Genomic DNA, 16,273 nt, shown 5'->3' on the forward strand with positions numbered 1-16,273 from the left:
AAGGAAAGTTTTATTAGTACTTATTAACAAACTAAACTCATAAATACTTTGGTGAAGAACAAAGGTATTTTCATTAAAATAAAATAATTAAAATATTGCTTTTAACTTTTGCTAACAAGAAAAGAAAGTATACTCAGTAGGTATTAAATAGCATGTATATTTTGTCTTGGCATCAAAGAAACTAACACATTCACAAACTATTTACAATGATATCTGGTTATCCTAAACAATATATGGAGATGTAAATCCTCTAATATTCCTCAAAGTATTACTAACCATTCTATTCAGGAAATAATTTTTAAAATAAAACTGAAGGAAGAAGTTTAAATGCATTATAATGTGATCCCAGACAATAAGTAGATTGAATTTTAAAAGATGTATAATATTAGGCAACACAGAATGATTTTTGACAGAATTGCTATATATATACTGACATATATTGAGGCTGTTCACATGCTGAATATGATGTTAGATGTAATATTATGCAAAATTTATCAAAGTTGGTTGGGATATGAGCACTGTCATGAAGACTGACTGGAAAATGGCATAATGTTTAATGATAAATGGCAATGTGTCAACTTTGTGAGAAGATCTCCGACTGAGTGCCACAGAATCTTTAATGTTTCAGATATGCTGAAAGTTATAATATGATCCAGAAGACAATTAACAAAATAATAACTACAAATGAATGCCAAACTTTCAGCTTTCTAGTATATTACACCGTATCATTTAGTATACCACATCATAAAAATAAAAATTCATAAAACGTGAATATAGTTCATTGTACATAATTTATGATTAGCCTACTTTTTCTCTTCTTCTCAAACCTTTACAATATCAGAAAAATTCTGTCAATTTAATTTTCATTAAAATGAACAAAGGAAATATTATAAGTGATCCCCAGAACCCATATTTTTACCCATAACTAAGAACTTCAATTTAAAATAATAATTTTTATCCTTTCATTATTTATTTTGTGTTATTGATCAGAAGAAGAAACATTCTAGAAAAAATACATTATTATATAACTACAGTTACATTTAGGATAGTAACTATATTTAAGTATACATAAATTATTGTATCTAACATCTGTGACTATTTAAAAATAAATATTCTAAAAAAAATGTCCTCAAGTTTTCCATTAGCAATGGAGTAAATATTATTATTTGTTAAGTGATAACATTATGTCCACTTTTTTCTTCCTAATACTATTTTTATTCATTTTTCTCTTTAAATATATTACTGGAGATCAAGCTATTGCATAGACTTTTTTTAAGGGTTTTATTTTTAACCTCTTAAAATCTCCTATTTTTCAGTTTTCTATTTCATGATTCCTACTCTTATTATTATTCCTTTAGAGTAACTTTTGATTAATTTTTAACAATCTTATTGTTCAATAGAACATGTATGTTATTAACTGAACGTGCCCCACAAAATTCATGTGTTGGAATCCTATTCTGTAATGTGTTGATATTAGGAGGCAGGGCTTTGGGAGGTAACCTCGATGAGATAAATTCACGAAGGTGGAGCTCTTATTAATGAAATAATGCTCTTATAAGAGTCACAAGAAAGCTCATTTCTACTCTGTTCTCTGCCGTATAATGACATGTGAAATTTGTAGTTTGCAACCAGAAAGAAAGTTCTTATCAGAATTTTTAGAAAGAAAGTTATCAGAATTAAACCATGCAGATAAACCTGATCACAGACTTTCAGCCTTTAGAACTATGAAGAATAAACTCTTGTCATTTATTAGCCACCCCTTCTCTGGCACTTTTTTGTAGTAGCCTGAACTAAGACAATGCTGTGCATTTGTTTTCAACAAAATATTTATAAAAAATATTTTAAAGCTTCAATATCTCTAATTACTATTCTAGTTTTATCCTTTCTGCTTTGATATGTAATGTTACTAACATTCAATTCTAAATATTTTGTCATTTCCAGTGTTGTTTCCTTTCTAATACCAGAGTTATATTGGGCTTCATAAAAAAAATCAAGAATATTGTTAAAATTTCTATACTACCCAAAGCAATCCTTATCAAAATACCAACAGCACTTTTCACAGAACTAGAACAAACAATCCTAAAATTTATATGGAACCACAAAAGACTCTGAATAGCCAAAGCAATCTTGAAAAAGAAAAGCAAAGCTGTAGGCATCACATTTCTGGATTTCAAGTTACATTACAGGGCTGTGGTCAAGACAGTATGGTACTGGCACAAAAACAGACACAGAGATCAATGTAACAGAATAGAAAACAAACAAACAAACAAACAAAAACAGAAATGTACCCACTACCGTATGGTCAACTAATCTTTGAGAAAGCAGGAAAGAATATCCATTGGGGGAGGAGGAATAGTCTCTTTAACAAGTGGTGTTGGGAAAACTGGACAGTTACATGCAGAACAATGAAACTGGACCACTTTCTTACGCATACACAAAAATAAATTTAAAATGGTGAAAGACCTAAATATGAGACTTAGAGCCATACAAATCCAAGAGGAGAACACATGTCATAATCTCTTTGATTTCAGCCATAGCAACTTCTTACTAGAGATGAGGCAAGGGAAACAAAAGGAAAAAAATGAACTGTTAGGACTTCATTAAGATAAAAAGCTTCTGCACAGTAAAAGAAGCAACTAACAAAATGAAAAGGCAGCCTTCAGAATGGGAGATGATATTTGCAAATGACATGACTAATAAAGGGTTAGAACCTAAAATTTATAAAACTCATCACTCAAAAAACAAATAATCCAGTTAAGAAATGGATAAAAGACAGAATAGACATGTTTCCAAAGAAGACATCCAGATGGCTAATAGACACATGAAAAGATGCTCAATATTCACTCATCATCAGGGTAATACAAATCAAAACTGCAATGAGATATCACCTCACACCTGTCAGAATGGCTAAAATTAACAACACAGGAAACAACAGATGTTGGCCCAGATGTGGAGAAAGGGGAAACCTGTTCCCACCTGTTGTGGGAATGCAAACTGATGCAGCCACTCTGGAAAACAGTAAGGAGGTTCCTCAGAAAGTTAAAAATAGAACTACCATATGATCCAACAATTACACTACTATGTGTCTATCCAAAGGATACACAAATACTGATTCAAAGGGGTACATGCCTCCTGATGTTTACAGCAGCATTATCAACAATAGCCAAATAATGGAAAGAGTCTAAATGCCCATCAACTGATGAATGAATAAAGAAGAAGTGTATATACATAATGGAATATTACTCAGCCATTAAAATGAATGAAATCTTTCCATTTACAACAATGTGGATGGAGCTAAAGAGTATTATGTATGCTAAGTGAAATAAGTCTGTCAGAGAAAGACAAATACCATATGATTTCAGTGGCATGTGGAATTTAAGAAACAAAACAGGTGAACATAGGGGGGGTTATAAAAAGAGAGAGGCAAACCATAAAACAGACTCTTAACCATAGAGAACAAACTGAGAGTTACTGGAGGAGGGATGAGAGTGGGATGTGATAAATAGTTGATGGGTATTAAGGAGGGCACTCGTGTTGAACACTGGGTACTATATGTAAGTGATGGATCACTAAATTCTGTGCCTGAAACCCAAATTACACTGGATGTTAACTGGCTGGAGTTTATATTTATTTTTAAAAATATTTATTTTATTTATTTGAGAGAAAGAGCGAATTCAGGAAGGGGCAGAGGGAGAGAATCTTCAAGCTGACTCCTCACTGAGCATGGACCCCAATAGGGGGCTGAATGTCATGGCTATGAGATCATGACCTGAGCTGAAACTCAGAGATAGATCTAAGAGTTAGATGCTCAACCCACTGAGCCACCCACGTGTCCTTAACTAACAGGCATTTAAATAAAAACTTGAAACTACAAAAAAAGTAATAAAAAATAATTCAAACACATTTAATGTATATATTTACATATGTATTTCTAATTTAGCTACACTATATATTTTTAAAAAGCATGTTTTTGTTGATATTCCTAATTCCTTGAAATTTTTGAGACCTGTTTTGTCTTATACTGTTTGTAAGAATGAAACTTAAATATCAACTTAAATTTATATAAAATAAACTTTATCAGTTCATATGCATATTTATATATTCATACAGTTAAGTTTTGTTTGCATAATCTTGATTCTTAATTTTTTCTACTTGTACTATATACAGACTTTTTTTTACTATTTCCGTGGGGAATTCATCACATTCTTATTTATTACACTAAAGAAATGGTTAATCATATTTTACAGTTTACTATTATGCATTTATATTTTTCTTTCTTTTTGTCATTTTCCTTCTTTTACTGCCATTTTTGAGTTTTGGTGTATTCCTTTTTGTTCCTACTTTTTGTTTAATATTCTGCCATAGCAAGGAAAAGGAGAAGGTCTTTTTCTTGATCAGGAGTGGCTGGAAAGTAACACTAGCATACAAAAACTCTTGAAAATACTTTTGATACATACTAAAAGACAGCTAATGAATTTTCATTACCTATGAATTTTTTTAAACCTGGGCCATTTATTGTAAAAAACAAAACACAAGACTACCCTAACTACTTTAATTTTTATGGAATTTATGATGTCTGGATGAATAATAAAGGATAATCATATAAAGTGAATTGATAGTGGAAGATAAAATGAAAACAATCCATTAGTGAAATGGCACAGTCTTTATAAGTAAAGTCTCCATGTGAATTGGTTTGAATGGATTTTATATACTAAATCCAAAGTAGAAGGTATTCTACTTATGGAGAGAAAGGATTTATGGAAAGCTTTGTGCGATGTCCTGGATTCCTCCTGGAAAGAATGGTTACTCTGTGTCTTGTAATTCCCTGTATTCTTTAAATCATCAGTATCCTTCAAATCATTTCAGTATAATGTATATGATCCTTGGCAATTGGATTTGACAATTTGACTCCTTGTGTTACCACTTACTCTGATTAATATATATTTTTTTAAGATTTTTATTTATTCATGAGACACACACAGAGAGAGAGAGAGAGAGAGAGAGAGAGAAAGAAAGAGAGAGAGAGAGAGAGAGAGAGAGAGAGGCAGGGACACAGGCAGAGGGAGAAGCAGGCTCCATGCAGGGAGCCCAACGTGGGACTCAATCCTGGGTCTCTAGCATCAGGCCCTGGGCTGAAGGCAGGCGCTAAACCGCTGAGCCACCCGAGGCTGCCCTGATTAATATTTCTGATAATAGACATAATAGAACATATGTATTTTAACTGTCAGGAACATTTCAAAAATAAACCTTAATCCCTAATAAAATGCCTCTTTTAAAGGTAATTATGCTTAGAACACATATTTTTCTCAAATACATTACACTATATGAGAGGAATACTCTGAGTATTCATATATACCTCCATTTTTTGTTGTTGTTGTTGTTTTTCTTTTCTTTTTGTCTTCTTGCCATGACAGAAAAATTCTATCCTGGTTGGGTATAGATTTCAGGGTCCAATCCCTTTATTTCACTGTGTTTTATATCATATAAGAATGTATTCACATTATTGAAAATGAAAAGCCAAATTCAATATGATTTTATTATAAAAATATCTTTTGTTTCCTCTGGAAAATTTAAGTTTTTTTTTTAATTGTGAAATGAGGACTATCATTAAGATATTTATCTACATATAGGGTGTGTATAATTTTAATAATTTTCCTTAGGAATTAATGGACCTATAAAGTATGCAACTTAGGTCCCTTTTTGGCTCAGATAAATATCCTATTGATCTCAACTGTTTTTCATCATTTATTTTTTTTTATTTCTAGAATTCCTATTATTTGCATTATAGATCTGATCCATCTTCCAAGTCTCTTCTCCTTGTCCTCTTTGTTTTATAATTTCTCTCAAAGTTGCCTAATAATTCTTTCACTTTTATTTTAATTTGGTCCCCAGCAGTCTATTACTCTATTTTAGTTCATTAACTAAATGTTTAATCAAGGTGAAAAAAAACCTGATTGCTTATCTGGTAAGCTTCAAAAAGTTCTTTTATGCTTTAGTCAGAATTTCCTAACCTGTTAAATTTTACTACATTTTGCATCTTATATTCCTTTAATATGTTTCATTATCTGTTAATCCCATTAATAGATACTCAGCTTGACTTTCTTTACATTAAATCTGTGACTGAGTATAAATGAGCTTTTATTTTATGGTATCTTAATACCTACAAAAATCAAGCTATTAGTATCTAACCAGAGCAAAATTATAAGTGCTAGAAAACATGAACACTTTCTAATTATCTATGTTTATCAAAACATAAAATGTTTATCCTTGTTTTGAGAGATAAAGCTGTTCTCTGTGTAGGTCCCCTGGAGTGTTAATTGCATTATTTTCCTAACCAACAAATTTGGGAGCTAATTCTGACAGGGAACTCTTACACAAATAAGTTGGGGTCAAGAGGATCTAGAAGACATTTCCAGGTACACTGAATGCAAATTAAACATTTTATTGGGCTTTGGAAGATTTCTGTGTGTCAGGCTCTTTTAGGGAGGTATAAAACCTTTTCTTACCAAAGGCTTAGAGATAAGATACCTCCTCCCATCACATTTTTTTTTCCTTCCTTGCTCTAAAGTTCTCCCTTCTGTGGCTTTAAGGAGAAGTATATCTTCTATCCCTATCCTTGGGAGTTTGCAAAACTTAGGAGTAAAAAAATATATATATGGACTTTAAATTGAGAAACTGAATACTGTGGGAGATTCAGTTTTGTCCTGTGTGAGTTTTGAGTAAATCCCTTCATCTTCATTTTATACTCCCCCTCCTGCCCTTTCCACCTCACAGCTTTAAAATCTGGCAAATCTCTTTGTTAGAAAGACCGGCTGAAAGATTGAAGCAGGTCACCTTCAATATACAATTTATCTGACTTCTAAATATTGAGAAATTATGAGAGGTTTTTTTTTTTTTTCCTTTTTTTCTCCCTTTGGGTCTTTAAAACACATAGCATAGCTCCCCTGCATCAAGTGTAGTTCCTAGAATTCAGTAAATGTCCTGTAGACAAAACTGACCTGGTGTTTGGGCGTCTTCATATTCCTCTTGCATCAAACTGGATAAGAAGTCTACTATTATTTTTTACCTTTGTTCCTTTGTATACAATGTGTTCTTTTGAAATCTGGCTGATCTTAAGACTTTCTTCTTATTGCTGGTTTCTAAAAAAAAAAAAAAAAAAAGATTATGTTGTGTACTAGGGGCTGAATTGTGTCCCCTCTCTCCAGAAGTTCATATGCTGAAGTCCTAGTTCCTGGTGGTTCAGATGAGCTATTTAGAGATGAGCTTATTTAGAGATGGGGTCTTTAAAGGGGTAATTAAAATAAACAAGGTCATCTATGTAGACCCTAATCCAGTATTACTGGTGTCCTTATAAGAAGACAAAAGTGGGAACCAGACACGTACAGAAGGAAGACAATGTGAAAACTCAGGGAAAAGATGATCCTTCTCAAGCCTGAAGCAGATTCTTCCCTTATAGCCCTTGGAAGGAACAAATCCTACTAACACCTCAATCTCAGATTTCTAGCCTTTCAAACTGTGAGAAAATAAATGTCTTGTTGAAGCCACTAAATCTGTAGTAATTTGTTACAGCAGTCCTTAGAAACTAATACAATTTGCTTTGGGCGGTTTTCTTCATGTGTCTTTTCCTTGAGGTTTGTTTCCTGGATCTGTGAATTTATAGTTTTCATCAGTTTTGTAAACATTTGTCACTTCCTTGTAAACACTGGCCATATTTTGAGACTTCCACTTTTCAGTCCAACTGAAAGAGGCTTGGAAGTTATCACTCCAGTCTTCACACAAAAACAAAAGCTAAACAAAATGAAAAGCAGCAACTCTTCTTAGATCCACAAGTACTGAGGTCACAGGACAAACTGTTGTGCTGAAAATCAGAGAGAGAGGCAGAGACAGAATCATAGCTTGCTGGAAAACAAGCCCAGGGATAGAAACTTTCACTGGAACTAGTATATGGAAACACTGCTACATCCACCTATTTACAAACTATTCAATGGTTGTTTCACACCACAGTTACAATGGCTATGTTGTATGTAAACTATATGGCTCACAAAACTTAGACAACTGAAGAATTGCTGGCAGTTCAATGTGGATAAGATTGAGAGTTTAAAAATTCCAGTAGTTCTTAAAATTAGGAGAGGGGCATCCATGAATTTGTGAATTTTACCTTCAGAAACCCTATAAGGTTTTACAGCAAAGATCAGAAATGAAAAAGAAAATAAAATCTCCTTGTGCTTCCCATGGAGGAAGAAAAGGAGCTATCTTTAAATATGTCTAGAACATTCTATACATCTTAACATGGCTTTCCTCAAAGGAACTTATTTTCCCAGTGTCTAACTGAATGGGGATTTGCAAGTATAATGGACTTTGGGAAACAAACCTCTCACTGCAGTCCCTTCTAGCCTTCCTGTCTCACCTAAGGTGGGGGAACAAATCTGAGAAACACTTGTGAAAGTCACACTCCAGGAGTACAGAGGCACTAAAACATTGAGGACTCCTGCTAGGATTATAAGATCCTTCCGCTTTCCCCAAACCTTACCTTCTTATACAGGGAGTACAACCACAAGTACTGCGCATCTCAGACCTCACTTAAACAGAACTCTCTGCAGAGACAAACAGGAGACAACACAGGAGACAAACAAAGAACACTAAAGGGCATTTTAGTCTCTGGCACTTGCAGCTACAACAAACAGTAAAAAGAGCCTAACTCCTGATTAGAAACACACACGCAAAAAAACTCACAATAAAGGCCTATTTAACTTGATTACTTTTACCCAGTATATTATGTGCAGTTTCGTCCGTCAGCTCATGCTTTCCTAAGAAGATAGCACAGAGTGGGAAACTTTAACAACAGAAATGTATTTTCTCATAATTCTGGAGGCCAGAAGGTCCATGATGAAGAATCAAGCTAATTTGGTTTCAGGTGAGATCTTTCTTGTTTGCAGGCAGACATCTTTGAGCTTTTCTTCACATGGTGAAGGGAGAAAATTCTGGTGTCTTCCTCTTTCTATAAGGACACCAGTGCTGCTGGATTGGGGCCACAACTTTAGGACATCATCTAAACCTTATCACCTCATTGAGGTCCTATCTCCAAATACAATTGTATTGAGGATTAGGGCTTCAAAATATAGTTTTTGAGTTGACACAATTTAGTCCATAGCAGGCTTTCAACAATAACAAACTATGAAGCCACTACCAAAAACATACTAAAAGATAAGAAACACAGCTTAAAGAGATAGAGAAAACATGAGAAACAGACTCAGATATGGCAAAGGTGTTGGAATTATTAGACTGGACAGCATGAAAGAACATATGGATAATGTAAGCAGAGAGATTTAAACTCTAAGATAGAATCAAAAGGAAGTGCAAGCAATCAAACACATCAGAAAAGAAATGATGCCTTTAAATGGGATCATCAATATAACAGAGAATACAAAGGAAAAAAAAACAAACAAGGAGTTTAAAGACATGTCAACAGAATCTTATAGGGATGCCTGAGTGGTTCAGCAGTTTGGTACCTCCCTTTGGCCCAGGGCATGATCCTGGAGTCCCGAGATCGAGTGCCACATTGGGGTCCCTGCATGGAGCCTGCTTCTCCTTCTGCCTGTGTCACTGACTCCCTTTTTCTCTCATGTATAAATAAATGACATCTTTTTAAAAAAAAGAAACATAATTGGAATGCAAGGGGAAAAAAGAATGAAAAGGTGGAAGAAAATAACCAAGAACTATGAGAAAATTATTAAAGATATCCACATATTTGGAATACCAGAGGAGAAGAAAAAAGGAAGAGATAATGACAGAACTTTTTTAAAATTAATGATACCAAACCACTGATATAGGAAATTCTGAGAACACCCAACCGGTAAACATGAATATTTCCACACTGAAACTACAGAAAATTAAAGACATGTAGAAAATCTTTAAATATGTCAGGCTTGGGGGGAATACTTCCTTTACAGAGGAGCAGAAATCAGAATTACATTGGGAATCTCTTAAGAAACCATGGGAAGAGAGGAGGATAGAGCGAAAGATTTAAAGTGTTGAAGGAAAACTATTTTTGTTAGTCTATTGCTTTCACCTCCTTGGAGGACTCCAATTACAGTTATTTGGTTACTTGAAACTTTGCCCCAGTTCACTAATGATTTTCAAAAAAGTTTCTATGTTTCATTTTGGATAACTTCTGTTGTGTCTATTGGTCTCTGTGTTTGAATACTTTCTACTGATTTGTTCAGTGATATTTTCTTCTGTAATATCTTCTTCAATATTAATTATTTCTTCTGCCTCAGGAGTCAGTAAATTGCAGTCCATGGGCTAAATTTGGACAGTTTTGTAAATAATCTTATGCTAAAACATAGCCACATTCGTTTATTTACATATTATTAATGGCTGTTTTTACACTGCTGTTATACCAGAAACTATAGGTTTCACAAAACCTATTTTTTTTATTATTATTTACTGTCTGGCTTTTTACAAATAAATAAGTAAAGTTTGCTAACACTTGCTTTAGCTAATTGAACATATAGAATACAATCATACTGACTACTTTGGTGTCTTTTCTACTAGTTATAAAATCTGTCAGTTGGGGGTCAGTTTTATTTGATTTTTCTCATTATGAATTGTATTTCCCTTCCTTCTTTGCATGACTGGTAATATCGGATTAGATATCAGACTGTGATTTTCATCTTGTGGAGTACTGCATTGTCTTCCTCTAACATCCTTTAAAACTCTATTCTAGGGACTCCTGGGTGGCTCAGTGTTTGAGCGTCTGCCTTTGGCTCAGGGCGTGATCCCAGAGTCCAGGATCAAGTTCTGCATCGGGCTCCCTGCATGGAGCCTGCTTCTCCTCCCTCTGCCTATGTCTCTGCCTCTCTACTGGTGTCTCTCATGAATAAATAAATAGAATCTTTTTAAAAAGAACAAAAATAAAAAAAAAAAAAGAACAAAAATCTGTTCTAGGAAATAGGGTATCTAGAAACAGTGTAATCTATTATGTTTTTCTTTAAACTGCTGCTGCTTCTGGTGTTTTGTTCTGTTTTGCTTTGTTTGGAGGGGAAGAATTGCGTTCATATTAATGTTAATTTTTTTCCCCACAATTAAGGCAAGAATCTTACCATTCTAACTGGCATTTCCTGAATTCTGAGGGTTTCCTATCTGGCTTTTGGGAACAGGCATTTTGCAGGCCAGATATGAGCTCCTGGCAACCACTGTACCTCTATTCCTATTTTGACTCTTTCCTTAGACTCAGGTATTTTCTTCCCCTGCATGCTATGACCAAGACTCACCTAAATACTCAAACATGACCCTGTAGAGATCTCTGGAATCCTCTTTATCCACATCATTCTTCTTTTCTTTTAATCTGCCCTACAAATGCTATAAACCTTTACTTCCCTGGAATCTCGGCTCAGGGTGATAGCTGGGCTCATGCTGTGTTTACCTCCCTGGACCATAGCCTGTAACGTTTCTCCAAGTCATATGCTAAGCCAATTATAGTACACTCCTTGTTTGTTCCTCGTATTTCACAATCTCTTTTATTGCCTGATGTCTAAGGTCTTAAGTGCCATTACTTTCCTACATATATTTCCTTATTTTTAACGGTTTCATCTCGGAACGTTAATCTGGTCCCTTTTACTTAATCTGGATTGGAAGTGTTAGCCTCTTCCCAGTGCTCTTTAATGTCTCCAGTAGTGTAGCTGGAGTGAAAGGAGGAATCTAGCATAGGCTCCTACTTGTCCCAAAGGCCTCTCACACTCAACAATATCTATCCCAGATAGATACTTAGCTTGATTGGGCAGACTCTTTAACCTACTTTATTTCCACTTCTTTTGCATTTCATCACAAAAGTAATCACCAAATTCTCGGAACTTTTTCAAACCCAACACAAATATTTTCATTACAGTAGCAGTCCTTTATGTATCTGTTCTAATGATCATGTTACTCTAAACCTTGAAGGTTTGATACAACTTTTATCTTTTATATTATTTTAGTTATTTCAAAAGTGATCAAGGAAAGAGCAAGATATTTAAATATCTAGCACACATTTACACATTTTCAGAAAAGTGTATACAAAATTTTACAGGAATATGAGTAATTTAATATTTTTTACTACTTTAAAGATTTACTTAGGTATTAAAAATATAGTTGTAATTATTTTTATATATTTTATAACAAGAGATATGATTGACACACTTTTTTACTTAAAAAAGTTACTCAATTTAGAAATTTTACTATGAACACAAATGCTAACAGACGTTTATCAAGTAATTCCAAAGATTATATACTTGCTGAATTTCTTTTAAAAAATTATTTTTGAGGGATAATTTGCATCATAAAATTTCCAAATTTTATAACAAAATTATTACAAAATTTTATCTTTTTAATAAAAAAATTTCAGAAGCTCTATGACTAGTAAAAAATATTGATGATTGAATTAGTAAAATAATGTAATTTTGAATTTTAATATAATTCTTACAGATTTGTAATTGTGGACTTTACTATAGACTTTTACCTAAAACAAATATGAAATTTTTATTACCTACAAAACATTATGTTGAAATAATATTTTAATAGTTTTACTTTTACTTCTATTCTGCTAGTAGTCTTACATTGAACTTGACCATGAAGAAGATATTTTTTCAATATTAGTATTGAAATTTATTAATTTATTACTATCACATTTTTTGGCTTGTTTAAAATGTAAGCTGTTGAAATACAAAAGTGTGGTAGGAAGCATTTTAGTTAGCTTTGTTTATCTACATAGCTAATTATCAACTAATAATGTTGGTTAAAGTTGATTTTGCAAATTCAAAGTTATCAAACAATTTCATACATATTTTTCTGCCTATCTATCTCTTTTTGTAAAACTTGGAAACAACTTTCAAAGGGCATAGTAGTGTATCAAAGATTGTTGCCTAAGTCTAAATATATATATTTATAGAACTAATGTAATACTTATTTATTTTTAATGAAAAGTGAAGTTATTCTACTTTTAAGATTTTGTTTATTTATTTGAGAGAGAGAGAGACAAGAAATAGCAAGAGGGAGCACAAGCAGGGAGGAGAGGGAGAACCAGGATCCCTGTGAGCAGGGAGCCCAGTGTGGGGCTCAATCCTGGGACTCTGGTATCATGACCTGAGCTGAAGGTAGACACTCAAACAACTGAGGTACCCAGGCGCCCCAAGGTGAAGTTATTTTAATAACACCTACTTTTTTTTCATTTACCAGAAATACTAATTAAAAGTCAGAAATTAAGTTAAATCAGAACCATCAATATCCTATAATTATTAGTACACACCCTACTTAAAGTCAGATATACTCTTCTTATAAAAAAAATCAGCCTTTAAAATTTATTTAAAATATCTCCTAGGAAGAGCTTTTACAATCCATCCAAAATTCATTATGAAAATAATTGTTATCACATATAATGGCTTAAAATATGGATTTTATAATGAAAGTGCTGACATAGTCTTAACTGCAGTGTTACAAATGCGACACTATAAGAGGACAAACTGGGAATAAATTACAGTCACTTGCAGTTATATGCAAAAATCATTATGTATTTAAAATGTCAAAAGATGAATATATTTACTCACTCTTAAATGACACTACAGATTGACTTATTTATTATAGTTGTCTCTATCTCCAAAACACATTCATTTATTTGACAAACTGGAAGATGATCATTTATGTTATAATCACAACTTGTTAGTTCTGGTTTGTTGTTAATTATTTATTCCTGCAATTAGACATTTATAAATTGAATTGGCAATAATTACAGCTCTTTTGACATCACATTGGGAAAGCAAATCTTATATTATTACCACTTCATTATACAATATATGATGTAAAATGCTTCAGCTTTCGAAAAACTCTCAAATATATGTAAAGATCTTTAAAACTAGTATCAGTGGGAAGATTGATACTTCCTACTTTTATATGAAGGATTACAATCTTTTACATCTCTCATTATCTTTGTAAATATATGTTAAAGTTCCTTGACACTATATTTTATTTGTTTTTTTTGCATATTTTAACTTTTTGATATTTTGAAAATTTACAAATCAGTATGAGAGAAACTCAAGAAAATTAAACCCTTTCTTTGCCTCTTTCAAGAGGAACATGTACTTGGCACCCTAGCTTTGGGAACTTGTGCCCTTTAGAGGTTGGTTCCATGTATCAGGAGCAAATGATTAATCTTGCATTAGAGGAATTACAAATATGTTTTGTGCAGGAAACTATCTCCTCCATCTCAGAGAGGTCTTCCTGCCCTACCAGTGTCATTCTAGCAAGCCAGAGTATAATGGTACCAAGATGCTAAGGGTAGATATTCCTAAAAACCCAATTTTCTAGACTGCTTTTCATCCTTTTCAATAGTATATTTTAGTTTAAATCTTCAAATTCCATTTGACTAAGAAACTGTAACCTGCCATGTAATGTTGCTTTTTACTTAGGTATGCATCAAAAGCAATAATTTCTGAAGCAGATCTGATTTTACAAGACCAATTTGATAAATAACTTTATCTCTATCATATTTGTTTATAAGCAAAGTATTACTTTGTCAGGGCTTATCTCATCTTCAGTGTCTGGGATTGTGGGCAACAGAGCAGATCGAGTCAAACCCCAAAATTTTTGAGGTGATGTGTCTTTTTTGGTGGCTGTAAATTTCTATCCAATATGGCTTGCACAGATCTTACACTGGGCGATAGTCCAAGCATACCCAGGAAACCAGCTGTGCTCTGTAGAAGGCTGGCCTATCAGATTCAAGTTGCAGGCTTTATACACGGTAAGTGTCTCATGCACGTATCCATGAGGATTCACATAAGCTGCTATCGGTCCACATAAGGATAAACTGAATATTTCATTTTTGGTTGTTATTTCTGTTTCTTGACATTGTTTACAGCAAAGAGATGTACATTTATTCATAATATCTAGTTCACAGCAAAGTCGTTGGATGGCACTACCAATTTTAAGGAGCTGAATCCTTAATAAATCATCAATAGGAAGACAAGCAGCTACTCTGTAAGAAAAATCTATTGGATTTGAAGGAAGAGACTCATCTTTTAGATTTTCGTCCCATTCACGTAGCTGTTTCTTGATTCTATCCATTAAAGTTTCATCCTCATATAAGGAATACAGCCAGCGAGGCCATGAAGTCAAATTTGCACAATGAAACTTTCTCTTCTGGTATTTCTGCCACCATTTATATGAATACTGGTCTTCCCATGAGATAGGTTTTGAGGGAAATATCTGGCACTTATTGAGGGATTCTAACTGAACTGCAGACATGGTTAAGGCAACACACATTCAGGAAGAATTTGCACTTTAGCTTGCTGGATTCCATCTGACTGTGTTCTTAGTTCAAGGACTTTGAACCTTTGTCTTCCAATTGTTTTCACTCTCACTATCTCAATTCTGAAATCTTGTTCTTCTCGATAGGCATATATCTTTGCAGTTGTTCCAAACTGTGCTTCCCTCTCCTGTATATTACTGTATACAAGAACTGCAAAGGTTCTGCCTTTCTGAATTAAATTCCACACCATACTGACTTCCTGAGGACGAAAGAGCTGAAGAGGTAAGGTCTGCCCAAAAATCAGGATCATCATCACCTGTGGCAGGACTGGAATAACCTGACAGCTGTTGTTGCCATGCAAAGTCCTGCCATGAAATTCTTCCATATCAGCGCCCAGATATGTATGTGATGTTGGCAGACTGGTGTCAAAATTTATGACATTTGGTTTTTTGGCTTCTTAGCTATCCTGGTCTTCGACTTCCATTTCAATTTCATCTTCTTCCTCACTCTCTGCAGGTAGGAGCGGCAGGTGGTTGCCCATGTTGTGGGCAGCGTCCTGAGGGTCTCTCTCGCCGGCCATGTCTCACTATATTTTATTTGAATAACTGCTTAAAGCATCATATTTTTTTTTACAAAATGCATGCTGATATTATTTGTTGTAGACTCAAATTCATAAGATGCATTTTTGTTTGAATTTTCCATACATATTTTATGATAAAAATATTGAATTTCTAATCATAAACACATGATGTGCTCACTTTCATTTTTTGGCGGTTACATATAAAAAGTCAAATATCTTAAGGGAAAATACATTATTAATAAAAGATAGAAAATTAGGTAGATAAATCAGGTAGTATTCAGTAGAATTATAATGAATATATTCTAAGTGCATTTATGGAATAAATTGTTGAGTTTTAATAAAATCAATCAAAATTTGATTTGTTAGTTTATGTTTTCTAAGACATACATTTTTCTTAAGTGGTGCATTTAAAAACT

At 33.5% G+C, this 16,273-nt stretch overlaps 1 protein-coding gene across 1 annotated transcript; it reads right to left on the reverse strand.

Moving 5' to 3' along the window:
- Positions 1-14,499: 14,499 nt before the first annotated feature.
- LOC121493540 (protein cereblon-like) lies at positions 14,500-15,857 on the reverse strand. The gene is given in 2 exon segments (XM_041759478.1): positions 14,500-15,278; positions 15,281-15,857. Coding segments are annotated over 2 exon segments (1,332 nt in total). The 3' UTR covers positions 14,500-14,523.
- Between the last annotated feature and the right edge of the window lie 416 nt (positions 15,858-16,273).

This window comes from Vulpes lagopus, chromosome 6 (genome assembly GCF_018345385.1).
Source record: "Vulpes lagopus strain Blue_001 chromosome 6, ASM1834538v1, whole genome shotgun sequence".
Lineage (NCBI taxonomy): Eukaryota > Metazoa > Chordata > Mammalia > Carnivora > Canidae > Vulpes > Vulpes lagopus.